The sequence below is a fragment of the Callospermophilus lateralis genome, chromosome 17 (genome assembly GCF_048772815.1).
Source record: "Callospermophilus lateralis isolate mCalLat2 chromosome 17, mCalLat2.hap1, whole genome shotgun sequence".
Lineage (NCBI taxonomy): Eukaryota > Metazoa > Chordata > Mammalia > Rodentia > Sciuridae > Callospermophilus > Callospermophilus lateralis.
The window spans coordinates 43,392,126-43,410,086 of record NC_135321.1 but is presented as its reverse complement, the minus strand read 5'-3'; the positions used below and the strand labels follow the sequence as shown (position 1 = coordinate 43,410,086).

The 17,961-nt window shown below is 34.7% G+C and overlaps 1 protein-coding gene across 3 annotated transcripts in view; it reads left to right on the top strand.

Moving 5' to 3' along the window:
- Positions 1 to 17,961, top strand: part of Taf4b (TATA-box binding protein associated factor 4b) — a 129,063-nt gene that overhangs the window by 91,824 nt on the left and 19,278 nt on the right. For all 3 annotated transcript variants that reach the window (XM_076836938.2, XM_076836936.2, XM_076836937.2), the window contains one exon: positions 4,323 to 4,427. In XM_076836938.2, the coding sequence (XP_076693053.2) occupies positions 4,323 to 4,427 (105 nt within the window). The remainder of the gene's footprint in view (positions 1 to 4,322; positions 4,428 to 17,961) is intronic.

The window sequence follows — 17,961 nt, the reverse complement described above, 5'->3', positions numbered from 1 at the left end:
CCTTTTTCATCATGTATGTTTGTGATTCCCCAGCCCTTTTTTATATTTTATTTTGAGACAGAGTCTTACTGAGTTTCTTAGGGCCTCACTAACTTGCTGAGACTGGCTTTGAACTCATGATCCTCTTGCCTCGGCCTGCCAAGCTGCTGGGATCACAAGCATGTGCCAGTGGGGCCTTGCTACTATTAATATTCTTAATGATGAAAAGATGACTACTTTATTCCAAAAATTAGGAAAAAAACAAGATATTTGTTTTTAACCACTATTTTTCAATGGTATACTAATAAGTCCTTGCAGGACAATAAGGCAAGAAAGACAAATAAAGGCTAATTAGACCAAGACAGAGAAGTAAAATAGCTGGTCTTTTAATTTTCTTAAATGTATCTTCCACCGATCAAAATGTTTTCATTTTGCCAAAGACCAGTTTGTCACTTTTTTCTTTTATGGAGGTACTTTGGGTATTATGTCTAATAACTCTTTACTAGACTCCAAGCTATGAAGATTTTCTCTTATGTTTTTTTTCCTAGATGTTTGTGGTTTTCCATTTTGAGTTAATTTTTATAAAAGGTCTGAGGTTTAGGTCCAGATTAATTTGTGTATATGTGTGTGTGCATAGGTGTCTAGTTGCCCGTACATTTGTTGAAAAGACTGCTGGACACTAAAGTGGTAAGGATAGGTTTTATTGATAATATGCTATTGCAACAGGCAAAGTGGTTCAGTTGAATGGAACCAGCCTCCATTGGTTGGTATAGAAGTTACTGGGCATTTTATTTATTTTTGTCTTACCATTTACTTGTATCTTTTTTATTATTATTATTATTATTTTTAGAATTCCATGATAGTAGAGTGTATTTTGACATATATACATAAAGTATAACTGATTCTAATTAGGATTCCATTCTTGTGGTTGTACATGATATGGAGTTTCACTGGTGGTATATTCATATATGAACATAGGAAAGTTATTTCCAGTTCATTTTACTATCTTTCCTATTCCCATTTCCCCTCCCTTTCCTTCATTCTCCTTTGTCTACTCCACTGAAATTCTGTTCTTCCCTCATCCCTTAATTGAGAAATGGATTCAGAGGAACATGGGTAGAATTTGATCAAGAAGAGAATCTTTGATATTTCCCAAATGAATTGTTTTCCAGCCTGATCAAATCCAGTTGGCTGTATTTATACAGATCTTCTTTCTGTTCTGTTCCATTAATCTATTTCTTTGCCAGTATCACATTATTTTTATTATTATAGTCTTATAGTAAGTCTTAAAATCACATAGTATAATTCTTTCAATTTTGTTCTTTTTTATCAAGATTAAACCATTCTAATTTATTTGTCTTTTCATATAAACTAACTTTGTTAGCAGCTGTTTATTTTGTTGTGCTGGGAATTAAATCCAGGGCCTCATGCAGGCCAGGCAAGTGGCCTATTACTGAGCTATGTCTAGCCCCCATATAAAATTTAGAACCAACTTACCATAGCTGCAATACGAAATTTTATTGGAATTGTGTTAAATGTGTAGGTCAATTTGGAGAGAACCAAAATCTTTATAATGTTGAGTCTTGTGATCCATTAACACAGTGTGTCTCTTATGTGTTTTGACTTTACATCTTGTAGTTTTGCTAACCTTATCTATTAGTACTAGAAGGATTTTGGTTTTGTTTTTCATATATAACTTGGGAGTTTTCTGCAGTTAGTCATGCAGCAATTTTGTGTCCATGGATGAGCCTCTAAATCTGTGTCTGTTTCTACTAAACTCAACTCAGTTGTTGTCATCTTCAACCAGTTTTGCCAAATCTGCAGTATTGCCTAGAACTTCCTCTTATTCTAGTTTTGAATGTCTGGTTTCTCTTTTTTGTGCTGGCTAAGATAATATTGTAGAGAGTTTGTTACAAGTACAGGGCCAACCAGAACTATGATCAGTTTCCAATTTTCTGTATGTTGGCAAATTTTTCTATAACATTGTATGTAAAACTTAAGAAAACCAAAGTAATCATTTGTAGAGTAGAGAAAATTATTTGCTACATAGATTGGGGAATTTGAAGACTGGGGTCAATTTAAAAACATTTTACTTGGTATGACTACCTTGCAGATTCTTTTTCTCTACAGGGAAGAATTTTAAAATATAATTTGATTTGTGCTGTAGGGTAGATTAACTTAATTTTTTTTTCTTTTTTTGTCACCTAGAAGTTCTGGATTGTGGCAGCATCAAACTAAACTATTTTTTATTAAAAAGACTAGCAGCAACAAAATATTTTACAACTTCTGAAAACACTTTTCTAATTATTTTAAATAAAACTCACAGATTAAAAGGGATTCTGTCCTACATTTTGTGGAGCAAATGGAAAATGATTCTTAGTTCACTTCCTTCCTTTCTTTCTTTTGAACCCAGGGGTGCTTAATCACTGAGCTACATCCCCAGCCGCTTATATTTTTTATTTTGAGACGGAGTCTCACTGGGTTACTTATAGCCTCACTAAATTGCTCAGGCTGGCTTTGAACCTGTTATCCTCCTGTCTCAGCCTCCCAAGCCGCTGGGATTATAGGCATGTGCCACCATGCCTGGCTCTTACTTTACTTTCTTTGGTTAGTTGTTTAAATACATTCTCGTTACTATAACAAAATGCCTTAGACTGGGTAGCTTATAACTAATAGGATTTTATTTCTCAAGTTCTGGAAGCGGGGAAGTCCAAGATCAAGATGCCATTTGATTTGAAGTCTGATGAGACCCATTCCTCATATATGCCTTGTTCTCACTGGGTTCTCACATGGCGGCAAGAGCAGGGAGTCTCTCTTCTGGCTCTTTCATCAGGACACTGATCCCATTTGTGAATGCTCCATCCACTGGAACCAGTCACCTCCCAAAGGCCCTGCTTCCTAATACTGTCACCTTGGGGGTTCGGATTCAACATTGAGACACAGGCATTCAGACCATACCATCTGTTTTCTACTTTATTAACGATTCAGTTACTATTGGATTACTCATTGTTTTTTTAATATTCAGATAATCCGAAGTTATCTTAAAGTGAGATGTATTTATGCAGTAACATAAATAACATAAATATCAGTTCCAAGGATAAAACTACACAGACTATTTCCTATTTTTATACTGCTTTTATTCATTCATTTATTTGTTTTGAGTACTGGGGCTTAAATCCAGTAGTGTTCTACTTGAGCACCAACCTGTTTTATTTTAAGACAGGATCTCACTGAGTTGCCCAGGCTGTCCTCCTCCCTCAGCCTCCAGAGTCATCAGGATTGCAGGCATGCACCATCCTGTTCTTAAAAAAATAAAAAATTTTTTAAAAAGTATTTAAAATTTGGTTAATGCTCTTTTGAAGAATATTGCCAGTGTTTCTCCATAGGTTACCTTCATTTGACTGTCTTGATCCTGTTAGAATAAGTGACTTTCAGCTAGCCTCATCTTCTTGCCTCTTTGTCCTCTCCAGTAGTAAGGTTTTGATGGGAATTGAATATTGTTCCTCTTTTGGAAAAACTTAAAAGAGACAAATTTAGAAGTATTTTGCTTTTACTTTCACACCTTATTTTTTCAAAAGATACCTAAATGACACTTAGCTGCCTTGACAAAATGATGCCGTTTCTGCCTTTCATAGGACATCTTTCATGCACATACTCAGAAATTATACCTTGTAGATTCGGGCATTCTGGATTAGTGTGATGAAAGCTATATAAAAAAAAATCACTTCACTTTTTTTTCCTGTGAAGATAAATATAGCGTAAAATCCATGATTTTTATTTGCAAAGGAGGCAGCATGATGTATTAAAAATGTTTGTAATTAACGCTTGGCTTCAAGTGCTGTTTTTTTCTGTTATTACTTGTGTGACTTTTGAGAAGTTGTCATAGAATCTTACTGTCTCCATTCGTAAACAAAGGATGACATATATATTTAATTTTCATATGTTGAAGTGGTGTTTTTAAAAAAATCTGAAAGGTTGACTTTAGTGGGCCAGTCTTTCTCCAAATTGATGTTCATCATATTCTTCAGACATTTCATAATTGTGCTTAAACCAGGGAGAAATTGTGGTTTAGATGCCTTTCTTTTCTTGTGTCCTGTACTCCCTTTACCTAAGTTTTTTGCCTCTTCTGGATAAAAACTAAGGACTAAAGTTCTTGTTTCTGGAAGCAAGGAGTCAGAAAACTTGCCCTTGGGTATAAGGGAATCTAATATTTATTTTATACTATAACTTTATTTGGGGAAGTATACAGAAATAGGCTTAGTGATCAGTTTCTTTTTTTCCTCTGAGCATGAGTGTATATAAACATGGCTGTTTTTTTTTTTTTTTTTTTTTTCATCTCCTAGTTACAGCAATTGGAACTCGCCCAGATACAGCACAGAGATGCTAATCTCACAGCTCTTGCAGCTATTGGACCAAGGAAGAAGAGACCACTCGAATCTGGAAGTGAGGTACTGACATAGCACCCATTATTTTATTTTTCATATCAAGCAAGCATGCTAAAAAGAAGCAAAGAGATGGAAATAGTTTGCCCTGCTCTGCATGTTGTTGCTGCCAAACTCTGAGACAAATTTTTCCAGGTTTTTAAGATGTATGTCCCTTTGAAAATTTATTCCTACTTTTACTTACTCAAACTTCTTCCTTTCCCCCCATCTCCAATTGTACTGAGTCTATTTCAACTTTTTGTTTCTGTGTATTCTTTCTAGAGGTTTTATATAATCTTTTCCCCTCTGTTTATCTAAATCTAGCTCATCTGTTAAGATTGAATCTACTATCTTATTTCTTCCCTGAACCCTGATTATTCATTTTTACACCAACTTCTCCTTTTATGAACACTGAATGTGTTTGCATGGCTTAATTGTTGTCTTATTATTTCTTGAAAGAATATGTTTTCTTATCTTAGATTATAAACTTCTTGAGCAAGGATTATTATCCTATGGGCTTATGTTCCCTGTAGAACTGACCACATCTATATGCTCAATAAATATTGTTAATTGTTTGATTAATACTAAGGAAGGATCTTATTTATATCTTCAGAGAAATTATTTGAAATATTAGTCTTTGAGTTGAATTATCAGAGCTGACTGAGATAAAGGTCCCATAAGAGCACTGGAATGGGGTCAGCAATAAAAGAGTGACAACTCATCTGTTCTGCCCATAGAATTTAAATGTACTTTGAAGCAGCTTCCTACCAGCCTTGACCCTGAATATTGACAGTTCCTAAGCAAATGCCGATCACCTTAATAGAAGAAAGATTAAATAATTCTAATTATTTTTTATTTCTAATGTGATATGTTCCTTAGCCCCTACCCAATCAGATGTAACTACTGTTATGTTTTTTCATATCTCTTCAGAAATATTTTATGAATGTGGACATATATCAAGGTGTATTCACAAAGTTATTTGTTTGATTTTTTTACTTAAAGATCAAATATACCTATTGTTCTGCCCTTGATATATTCCTCTTCCCATAATCTGCTTCATATAATTTGTTTTTCTATTCTTTAAAGGTATATGACATTACTGTATTTAGATAAACCATGGTTTTTTTTTCCAATCAATTCTTCAACAAACATTAGATTCTTACTTTTATTGCCTCAAAGAACACCCTTATACTTACACTGTAGTGTGCTGGAACAGTGCAGCTAGAGATGAAAATCTAGAAATTGAACCCCTGGATTGAAGAATATGCATATTAGGAAAACCTTTATGGAAAAACTCAAATGTATGCAAACATAGACAGTCTGAGGATATAACTCAGTGGTAGAGCACTTCTTATCATGTGTGAGCCCCTGAATGCAATCCCCCCAGTATTGGGGAAGGGGGATAATGAGCCTCCATATACCCACCACCCTGCTCTATCAATTATTGATTTAGGCCTGACCTTGTTTCATTTATACCTGCACTAGGTAAGTTTTTCACCTCTCAAACTACTTGAAAGTCAAGCCTACATTCATTTATTCACAACTATTATTTATTACTTTTGATTTTTGATAACTCTTAAAATTTCCTCTAACATTTATCGGTTTTTAATATCCATTAGTGCCTATCTTGTATATTTCCATTAATACTGGAGACTATGTTTGCCATCTCATGATTGAAAATGCAATTTGTAATAGTGTTTAAGTGATGAGTAAATTGAGTAATTTTTCATGTGTGTACTGACATGAATTTTGTGTTTTAATTGATTAAAAAAAGTTATAAACATTCCCTCTCATTTTCTTTTCAGTTTGTATGGGCTTTATTCACCTAAAAGTTTTTACCTTTATTCATCTAAAATTTTAATTTTTTTTTAATTTTTAATTTTTCTTTCATTCTGTCTTAGGATTGTTTTCTATTTAGAAAGTCCATTCGTAACTAGTACTTTAATCATTTTATTTTGTTAGGTGTAAATCTTTGGTTTATGCAGTTCAAATATAGATTGAGCTTTATTTCTTCCACCCTCCCCTATTCTCCTCTGGCTAATAAATTGTTCCAACACTATTTACTTAATAATTCTTTCCCTACTGATTTGAAATGCCACCTTTATTGCACATAGTTTTGTATCAAATGCAAATTTTCATATGTATTTGAGTCATTTCTGTGCACTGAACCAATCCTATCTAATAGAATTTTCTATGGTTATGTTGATAATGCCACATATGACTGTTGAGCTCTTAAAATGAGGCTAGTATGACTGAGTAAATGATTTTTTAATTTTTTCAAAATTAGCATTATTTTAATAGTCATATATGGCTGGTAGTTACTATATTGCACAGTGTGGAAGGACTGTTCTCCTGGTGGATAGGGGTGTATATACACACGTACGTACGTGTAAACACACTGGGGATCAAACCCAGGGCCTCACATGCTATTCCAAGAGCTCTATTACTGGGGCTCGGGATGTGGCTCAAGCGGTAGCGCGCTCGCCTGGCATGCGTGTGGCCCGGGTTCGATCCTCAGCACCACATACAGACAAAGATGTTGTGTCTGCCAAATACTAAAAAATAAATATTAAAAAATTCTCTCTCTCCCAATCTCTCACTCTCTCTTAAAAAAAAAAAAAAAAAAGAGCTCTATTACTGAGCTTATATCCCTAGCCTCTGTACATCTATAGCTGTTTACATATTTATACTAAAGCCTTTTTCTTTTTTTTTTCTGACTTAAGCCATTTTTAAGTGTATAGTTATGTTGTATTAAGCATATTTACATTGTTGAAAAGATCTAACTTTTTCATCTTATAAAACTAAAATTCTATACCCATTATACAATTCCTCATTTCTCCCTTCCCTAACTCTCTGGTCACCCCCAGTCAACATTTACTTCTATGAATTTGACTACTTGGATAACTCATAGGAGTGGAATCGTACAACATTCGTCCTTTGCTATTGGCTTATTTGACTTACCATAATGTTCTCAAAGTCCCATGTGGCAAAACTAGTGTAATGGTCAATTTGAATTGTCAACATGATTGGATTAAGAGATACCCAGGATTAGGAGGATTTTTGTATCAGTCAGGGTGTGTCTAGGAATGATTGGCATGTGAGATATTAACTGAAATGGAGACCCTCCCTAAGCGTGAGCAGCACCAACCAGTAGGTTGATGTCTTGGATGGAATAAAAGTTGGAAGACCAAAGCAGTAGCAGCAGCAGCAGCAGCAGCAGCAGCAGCAGCAGCAGCGGGTGCAAGCTCCATTCTTCTTGAATGGCTTCTTGAGTGCTGCTGTGATCATCGGATTCTCGCTTCTTTACTCTTCCAAGGCAGACTCTGAACAGTGATTGTCCAGAAGGCTTAGGTCTCAAACTAGGGTAAACACCCTTGATCCCTCTTGTTCTGGGGCTTTAGCCTCTTTGATTGTGTAGCTGCTGGTTCTTCCAATTCTCCAGCCTGCAGGTGGCCATTGTAGACTGTCCAGCTTCTGGTCTGCTTTTCTGTTGATTCTGTTCCTTTAGAGAATCCTAATACAACTAGTCCAGTAGAGAAATTTTCATTTCTACTTTTGTATTGTAGGATAACCCACTGCCCCATTTTTTTTGGTTCACTTATATATATCAATGTGTGTAAATATCTTATTAAAATTGGGGTATGCTGTTTCATCATCATTAAGGATATTATAAATAGGCCTTGTTAAGCATACTTTTTCTTTTATAAGAAGAATACTTAATAATTTTTTCATCCACGTAGTTATTATTTATAATATTATAACTCATTTGAGAACGAGTTATAAAGATGTCTAAGTTCCTTTCCTACTTTTCTATTCTAGTAGCATTATATAACAAATTATTTTAAATGCTCACATGCAGGAAATCATCATGGCACATGGGGTTATACATATACATTGGATTTAGACACATCTGCGTTTCATGGTTGACTCTGTTAGACTTTGTAATTTTGGACAAATTCTTTAAACCCCAGTCCTCAATTAGCCTGCTCTGTTAGATGGGTATAATTACCTGCCTTACAATGCTTTAAGGATTTGTTTATTTGAAGTACTTAATTTGTTTCTGGCCTCAGATAAGTGCTTAATAATTTTTAATATTTATCATCATACTTATAACACCATTATTTCAGCCCTAATTATTCATGAATTTAAAATGTTAATCATTAATTTCTCCATTCATTTTAGTCTTGTTTGAGTTTGTCACAAATTTAGAGATATTAAATGTTTTCCAATTTATAAGTCAGATTTTTAAGTGTTTTTTATCCATTGTATATTTGAGTCCCTAGGAGTATTACAAGAAGCAAATGTGCCATTTGTGTTCAAAGCAGTGTTAAAGTCAATTTATGTGACTTACCTCTTAGTATTAAGATGTAAAAATAAATTTTTTTTCTTTCAAAACAGATGTTTTGTAATTTGGATATAAATATATTGAACTGCCTGACTCCCATTGTGTTGCCTTGAATTTAAGCTTAGGTAGCTGTCAGACATTTGGTTAATGCTATTCTGAACTGAACTATTTCTTCAATCAAGTGGTGACATTTTGGTATAATTCTTATCTGAAAATTAGCTGAAGACTACTTTTATTTTGTTGATTTTTATTCATGGTATTTTAACCATAAGTCTTTCTTTAATATTTATTTTTTAGTTATAGGTGGCTATACAATATCTTTATTTATTTTTATATGGTGCTGAGTATCTAACCCAGTATCTCACATGTGCTAGGCAAGCACTCTACTACTGAGCCACAACCCAAGCATCCCCCCCACACACATACTTTTTTAATGGGAAACAGGAACCCTGTTGCATGTTCATTCAGTATTTAAATACATTGGTGATTTGTTAGCTCCTCCAATAACTTGAATTACATTAGTCAGATTGTCTATTTACTTGCTTTATTCTCTCACAAATAAGATAGAAATGATGCATGAAATAATTTTTAGTTTTAATATTCTGTATTCTGTAAATAGACTTTGTTATTTGCTTCATCCTTTATATATTAGAACCTGAAATCGTGCCTATTTGATTTACGTTTTAGAAAAAGCATATAATCCCAGAAGGAAGCAGAATAGGGTATGGGTCTCTTTGTTCAAATCCAGGTTTTTTTTCTGTTAAATGGAGAGTTTTCAGTTTGGAAGACTGAATAGAATAACTTTTTTTTTTTAATTCAGAAAGTTAAACTTAGTACCTGTAAAATTCAGAAATTACCGTTTTTTGTTGATAGTAAATTGGAAGAATTAGTATTTTTTTTCTGTCATAATAAAACAAAAGTGTAAAACTTCCCCTTTCCTTAAAAATAATATATTTGTAAAAGATGTATATTTACCTGGCCTTTGAAAGTTGATACTAATATCTTTAGAAGTCTTGATAAAGCTGAAAAGCACCAGATACTGTCTCCTCTGATTGTCTTGACAAAGAGCAGTCAGTACCAGTTATCATTTTGAAGCAAAAATTTATACCATAAGTCTGCTGGCTTGGGGGAGAGACTTAAAATTTACTACAGTGGAATACGTTCGATATATCCTTAATTTACTGATGTGGTTTGAAGTGGATGAAGTTAGTTTTTTAATTAAGGAAGCTGTTTTTTTTTTCTCTATTGATATAGAAGAACAGAAAATTCTTTAATATTTATCATATTTGCTTGTGTGTTTTATGTGTAGATATGCAGATAATGTGTTTGGGGTTCTTTGGAATTTTAAAACTTTACTTCCTGTGTTAGAGATCCTTGAATCAGAAAGAATCTATCCTTTTCCCCCATTAGCAATGCTTTCAAATAGTTCTATGATGTATTAATGGCCCAAAATTAATAGCAATGTTTTTTATTGAAATATAAGAGTAGGTTCATTTTAACCTTACAATATGTCTTTAAAAATCACATGATTATATATAAAATCAATTTTTGGAGTTATGAAAGTACAGAGAAGGGACCCAACTTTTTTTTTTAAATTTTAATATTTATTTACTGGCGGACACAACATCTTTGTTTGTATGTGGTGCTGAGGATCGAACCCAGGCCGCACGCATGCCAGGCGAGCGCGCTACCGCTTGAGCCACATCCCCAGCCCGGGACCCAACTTCTTAATGGTTAGATTTAACAATTTTTAGACTTTATATTGCTGTGAAAGCCATGAGCATTCAGTAGAAACCATACATCAAATTTTGTATATGTATTAGATATACCTGGTATATTTTGCTTAAAATACACCTTACAGAGTATTCCCTTTCTCCTCCAAGTTGTTTCAGTGTTTCAGTGATATACTCTTTCTGGGAAGTGAAAGCCAGCTAGTTCAGTACAATTGATGATGTCCCTGATTTTTAAAACAAGCACAGAAAACATTCACTAACAGCTTCCTGCCCATGACAAAAAATAAAGTCTGAGAAAGCTGGATGGGAGTGTTCTGAAAAGGCAGTGATGGCATCAGAGAGGATTCTACTCAAGAGTACTTGGAACTCTGATAGTTGGTGTGTGTCCATATGAGGCAAAGGGAAATTCAGGAAGCAGGGTATGATGAAGTCCGTTACTTTGTCTTCTTCAGAGAAGATGGTATTAGGGATTTATGGGGAAAAGTAATTTTCTTCAATACTGCTTCCCCGTGAGTCCATTCCAGCCTTTATTGGGATACAGCTTCCCCCGGATGCAGCACTATGACCTGTGGTAGTCCTCTCAAACATAGACTGCCCCTCACATTTCTTTGTATCTCTCAGAAAATATTGTTTTATTTTTATTTCGTGCCTTTTCTATTCCTACCTAATTTATAAAAGGATAATTATACAGAAATACTAAAAACAGAACTCCTTGGAACGTAATACTTAGATCAAAGTTCAGGAATAACTTTCTGAAAGTGTTTAAACTAGCATGAATTTATCTTGGTATATAATCCCTGAGATTATTTCTGGTGTTAGCCTTCTTTATAAGTCTTTTAAGATTCTTTGAAATGAAGAGTAATCTCCCTGAATGAGTATTATAGAAAGAAGATCACTCAGTCAACAAATAATAGTGATTTTGTCGGAGAGGGAGATCTCTTATGTCTGCCGTAATACTGCTTACTTAATAGAGCTTTTTATTTAAGAGGAGGTATTTGACCATGATGATGTTGAACATGTCTAATTGGTATAGAAGAATAGGAAAAGTAACTCTTAAGTTTCTTGGATATCCTTTTTGAAAGATTCCATGTATATATTAGGTTAAACCATGTGATCTTGCCCATTTTATTGGTAAAAATGAATATATAATTCAATTACATATGCATAATTCAGAAAATACATATATGCTGGGCTTGGTGGCACATGTAATCCCAGTGGCTCAGGAGGCTGGGGCAGGAAGATAGCAAGTTTGAGACTAGCCTTAGCAAATTAGCAAGGTCCTAACCAACTTGGTGAGACCCTGTCTTAAAATAAAAGAACTGAGGATATAGCTCAGTGCTAAGTGCCTCTGGATTCAATCTCTAAAACCAATAAACAAACAAAAAAACAAAAAAAACAGTACATACTATTAATAGTTTACCTTCATCAAGCAATTAGAATGTATTATTTTCATTAGACTTCACAGTTTCTCTGTAAGCTTATACTGTTGCTTTCTCTAAATGAAAAACATGAGTTACAGAGAGGATTAGTTGCCATCTAAAATTACATGGTTATTAAGTAGAGGAACCCATATACACTTCTACAGAATTTGGTGTTTGTATTCTTATTCAATATGATCCCATTATAGATCATAATGGGATCATATTGAATATGCTGTACTACAACTTGTAGAGCAATCTATTTTGGACTTTGTATTAGCAGGGCTCTCCAGAGAAACAGAATCAACAAGGTATATATAGATATCTAAGAGGGAATTTTTAAATGGGAATTAGCTCACACAACTAGGGAGGCTGGAATCTCCTGTGATATGTTGTATGCAACTTGGAGATACAGGAAATTTGGTGGTGTAATTTAGCCTGATTTTTGAAAACCAGGGGAGCCAGTGATGTAACTCTCAGTTCAAGGCAGAAGAGAATTGAGAAGTGAGGAAGGAAAGTACTAGAGATAGACCACTGGTATAATTTCTGGAGTAAGAACCTGGGCTCTGATGTCTAAAGGCAGGGGAGCATGGGTGTCTTTGTTCCAGAAGACAGCAAATTTGCCCTTCTATCTTTTTGCTCTGTGGGTCCTTTGTGGATTAGATCATGCCCTCCCAAATGGTGAGGATGGATCTTTTGTATTCAGTCTACTAATCAAATGCTAAGCTCATCTGAAAACACTTATATTACAAAGTAATATTCTTCCAGTTGTCTGGGTACCCCTAAACTCAGTCAAGCTGACACATAAATTAACTATAAAAAACATTTTCCCATACAGGTACCTGCTCTTGTGTCATAATTCATTGATCCACTGACTGGTAGACACTGAGAATATTTTCACTTATTTATTATAAACAGTGAACATCTATATCTTAATAAACTCATTTATTTTGTAGGATTGATTTCTAAAAGTAGAAATTCTGGGTCAAAGTATATGTACATCCTAAAATTTAATAAATAAATATTTTCATAATATAAATATCATGTCTAAAAATAGCAATATCTAAAAATATCATGTCATTTTCTACCACTGAGTGCCTATTTCTTCATTCCCTTGCTAGCAACATATATGATCATTTATAAATGTTTGTCACTACAGTTTTTATTTATTGCATCTCTACCATTTCAAAGTGTCCTCAAAGTTGAGGTTCTGTTTCTATGTGGAAACATTTACAGAAGTGTTGGGAACCTCTGAAATACCCTTTAATACCTGGATTTTAAATGTTTATTTAAATACTAAAATCATTTACAGAAAAATTTCCATAATAGAAATGTGTATATTTTGAAACAGAGAACCAGATTGAATTCTTATGGATATTTGGATGACATTAAGTGGACATTATTTTCTTGACCATATTTGCTATTTCTTATCACTTGAGGGTATGGTTAGATTATAATTGTAATATTGTCTGAAATGATTTTAGAAAGACCAAAGCCTTAATTAATATAGTTTGAGACAAACTATTTCTCAAAGAAAGGTATCTCCTTCTGGTTGCCATTCCAGGTGATTCTTCCATCTGGAAAGATACTAAGTAATTTAACTAAAAGGCTACTGATTTGAAAGCCCCAAATTTTATCTTCATTTCCTTAAGGGGCTCAGGTAGTAACCATTCTTTACCCCCATCTTCTACCAGACTGTTTGGGGGGGTGGTGTCAGTGAGGACTGATAACAGACAAGTGTTCAGCGTTTGCTATTATCATAGCAGACTTATGAGAGGTTTAAACCAATTTGTTGTCATCTAATGCTGTTTATCAGTATCATATAGATTCAGTAGAATTTAGAGAATTTTATTACTTCAGATAAAGAAGCAGTTCTTTATATTTTAAAGTATAGTTTTTGTGTTCTGTTTTGTTCATTCTAAATTAAACATACCCACCTCTTTATTCATAAGTGACCTAAATATAAATCTCAACTTAAAAATTGACTTTTTGGGGTCAGCTATCTTTAGTGACTTTCTATGAAATGTGTTGAATTGTACATTATGGGTTTATCTTTCCTTCTCCCCAAATTCCCCATAAATGATCTTTATTTGCAAGAATAAAGAATAGCAATAAGGGTATTCAGTAGTATTTAATAGTTATGTTACTTTTAAATATGAACAAACTGGCAAGGATTACCAGTTAGTTGAGGAAAGCCTCTTCTGCAGAATATGGAAGAAAAACAAAGTATGAAGCAGAAGGAATTTGAAGGGGGGAAAAAAAAGGAAAAAAGAAAGGAAGTGGAATATATCACAACCATTGTACAAAATTAGAAGACTAGTTTAAAATAATCAGAGAAAGTGAATGACTCTTTGGAAATGGAAAATATGATGCCAGAAATAAGCGATGTTAGAAGAATTGCAAGTTAGTCATGACAGCCTCAAGTAAATATTGAAAGAAAAAAAAAAGATAGTGTGCTAAATTTGTATTGGGTCAGATTAGCTAATCTGGAACTGTTTCCCAGAATCCTTTTTCTTTCATAGTTCATGGTGAGCATGGGCCTTGAGGTGTTTTGATTCTAAAAAGTAAAAGTGAAACCACAGTCATAGTCTTGTATTTGGCAGATTGGTGTGGGGATACTAGGCGTTACTGTCCTTGCAAACATCATTGACATAGAGGGCTCTTCAGCTCCTCCTCTCTGGGCTTCTCCAAACATTGGGCTAAACCCGGCACCAATACAGAGTCGACAGCTGAACATAAGCTGTCTAACCAGGCTTACAATTATAGGTAGCCAAATCTCCATATTCTATATCATCTATTGTATTCTCTGAGCAAATGCTAACTGATATAGAAATTTGTACTGTAATTAGCTACAGAGAAATAGCACCTTGAACATGGTTTCCTGAATTAGTTCTGGGTTTTGTAGAATTGTTTCTCTAATTAGATCTAAAGATAATAATTACCCTGTTTTTAGTGGTAGAGGTGACAAGGTAGTCCATGGCACTCAGTGAAAAAGTAATTACCAATTGTAGACACTAAAAATCAAGTGCCCTTGGAAGGCACAGTTTTTAGGACAACAGGTATTTACTACACAGAACACTTGAGTGAAAACATGAGTAGTGGGATAGGTATTTTTCTTCACAGAACACTGGAGAACTTAGGCAAAGAAAAGCCTTCAAATTCTGAGCTCAGAATCCACAGAAGGAAATTAAAGCCTCTGTGATTGCCCTAAGAGAAATCTTTACTTCTTGTATCCAAAGGCAGAGATTTCTGGAAACTAAATCTAAAATCTATTTCTGCAGGTAACTGAATTATAACACAAATTGAATTTCTAGTCTTGTCCGACTTTTTTGTGTTAAAATTGTAACATTTTGTGGGGGGAAAATGGAAACCAAAATTGAGAACTGGAATATGAATAGATTCTTATGAAGGTGGGTACCTTAATTCCTCAGTTTTGTCCTGCCACCTGTGCCAGTCCTCCTAGCCCTGTCTAAGGGAGGTTAGTCTCTGAAGGTAAGTGGACTGCTTCCCTTGCAAATGGACTACTGATCTTCCTCAGAACCTCCCTTCACTACTTCTCATTGCTTCTATACCTATAACCAGGCTCATCTTACAGTGTCCATAGGATGTGGTACTACGTGTGACCCATGATGACACAAATTGCATGATTTTGCCTGAATCCTGGGGCAGCGGGAAGTGGCGGGGATGGAATGAATGGACCTGAGTATAGATTCAGAGTAGAAGGCTATAAAGTTGTACCAGGCTGACTTTATTGATAGGGATTCACAAACAAAGATTTCTGAAAGAAGATATTAGGTCAGAGGGCTAGGAAAGGCTTTTAATAAGTGTTTGTTTGTTTTTGGTTGGTTGAAAGACCCAAAGATGGCCAAAACTAAGTGACAATAGAGTTGTATAGTATGCATATTTGTTTCCAAAGGCTTTAGAGATTGAGATGACAGAGGAAATTTATCATGTAAGACTTCATCACATATATCCTTCTGGTGTGTCCAGAGGACACTTCTTTTATCATACTTAGGAGAAATATATTCATGAAGGGAACCTCAGCAACCTTGAAGAGCTCTGCTATTTGCTTTAAGCCAGTAATGAAGGGGAGCTCCTGCCATCAAACTAGGCTCCCTGAATTTATTGTGAATGATGGGATCCCAGGTGACAGAAACAAATAGCAGAACTTAATTGCTAAACATAAGGTGGATTTGGTTACTGTCAGAGTTAGTAAAGCCAATTCAGGAATCAGAATAGTCTAAGTTACAGATATTTGGTATTGACGAGTGGATCATGATATTCTAGGTCTGAAATAGATGGACAGCCTATTAAGTTTCCCTGGATTTGTCTAAACAGAAGAACTCTAGGTATGGTAAAGAGAAGTATGACTTGGATTAAGTCAGTAGAAGCTACAGACCTCTAGGAATTAGGCTGTGGTGTAAATTTCTAGCTGATTGGAGCCTCTTGGGATGGGTGCTTTTTTGACTAGCTTTTGCAGCAGATGGCGAGAGCACATCAGTTCTTCCTGTGTCTAGCCCCTTTTAGTGTTGGATATTTTCACTATGAAGTAATAAGATTTCACTAAATCATGGTCAGATTTTTTAAACTTGGGTCATGAGTGTGAAATCCTTAAAATTTATCCTAAAAGTAGGTGTATATACAATTTTATATTAAAAGGAAGGAAATTGTAGCAACTTTTGATGTTTCTTAATCTCTATTAGAGAAATGAATCTACCCAAATGATCCATTAAGCATTCAGAGTGTTTTTTGGTGCCTTGGAAATAGGAAAAATAATTTTTTGCTTGTTTGCTTGGCAAAAGCTAGGAAAGAGAAAATTTTTTTCTATGTATTGAATTAGATCTGTCAGAAAAAAAAATTCTTTTTGTTCCTGATTTTCAGTTTGTGATATTATCTTAATTTAAAACATTTAAAATAATTTTCAATAAATTTAAAATTTTAAACATTTTGGAATAATCACACAAACAAGTACATAGAGTTATATATAGGCCCTTAATCAGTCCCCAAACATAAGCCAGTTCACATACTAAAAAACCTTTGAATTAAGAGAAAACCTGGTCCTCTTGAACACAGACCCTGCCACACATCTAAAAATTTATACTGTAAATCAAGCCTTTCTCAAAGGATCTGCATGCAGCCTGTTGCCAGGGTAACAGTGCATTAGAGAAGGGGAAATTTAAGGTTAAAAGGGATTCTAGTCAGTGACTTCTTACATGAATTCTAGAAGACCTAAAGCAACACTGTTTTCCATCAGTATCAATGGAGTTTGACTCTGGTCTGTCACACAGTGGGCCCCTCAACCAACACTAGAGATATTGTCACATTTCTGGAATGCATAATTGAAATAGATGTATTCAATAGCTGAGTTCTCCCATTGGTTCTCTGGCCCATGGAAGTGAGAAAGTACAAGCCACTAAATTTGCATCTGCCTGGCAAAATACTAAGGATTTGAAAAAGTAGTGATTTCTACTGTGTCCTCATTTGGCTTTGAGGAACACAGGTGCATCTTTTAGAATGACAGTGGATTATTGTAAACTTATCAGGTGGTGGTTTCTATTACAGTTGTTTCTGATGTGCCTATTAGTAAACCCAGTTCCTCACCATCAGAATCAGTTTGCTTTTAGCTGTCGAGGCCAGCAGGGCACCTTTATTACCCTCATAAAATCTCAGGGTTACATCAAATCTTATATGATAGTATAGTCTGAGGTTCTGGACAGCCTCTTCCTGATACAGATTATATCAGTCCATTATATTAATACATTCTGATTGTTCTGGTGAGTAAGAAGTAATAACTCCTTCAAACATTTTGGTAAGGTGCAGGCATGTTGAGCAATAAATCCCACCAAAATTGAGAATCTTGAATGAACTTTGTAGGGGTTTAATGACTCAGAGCATAATATACTCTTTCCAAGGTAAAAGATAACTTGCCGAATCTGGCCTGTGCCATCACAAAGGAAACATATACCTTATTTTAATGAAATGGAGAATGTCCCCATTTCCATGAACCCAGCTATGTTCCATGGCCCCAGTCAGGAGCTCCAAAGCCACTGTTTTCTTTTCTTTTT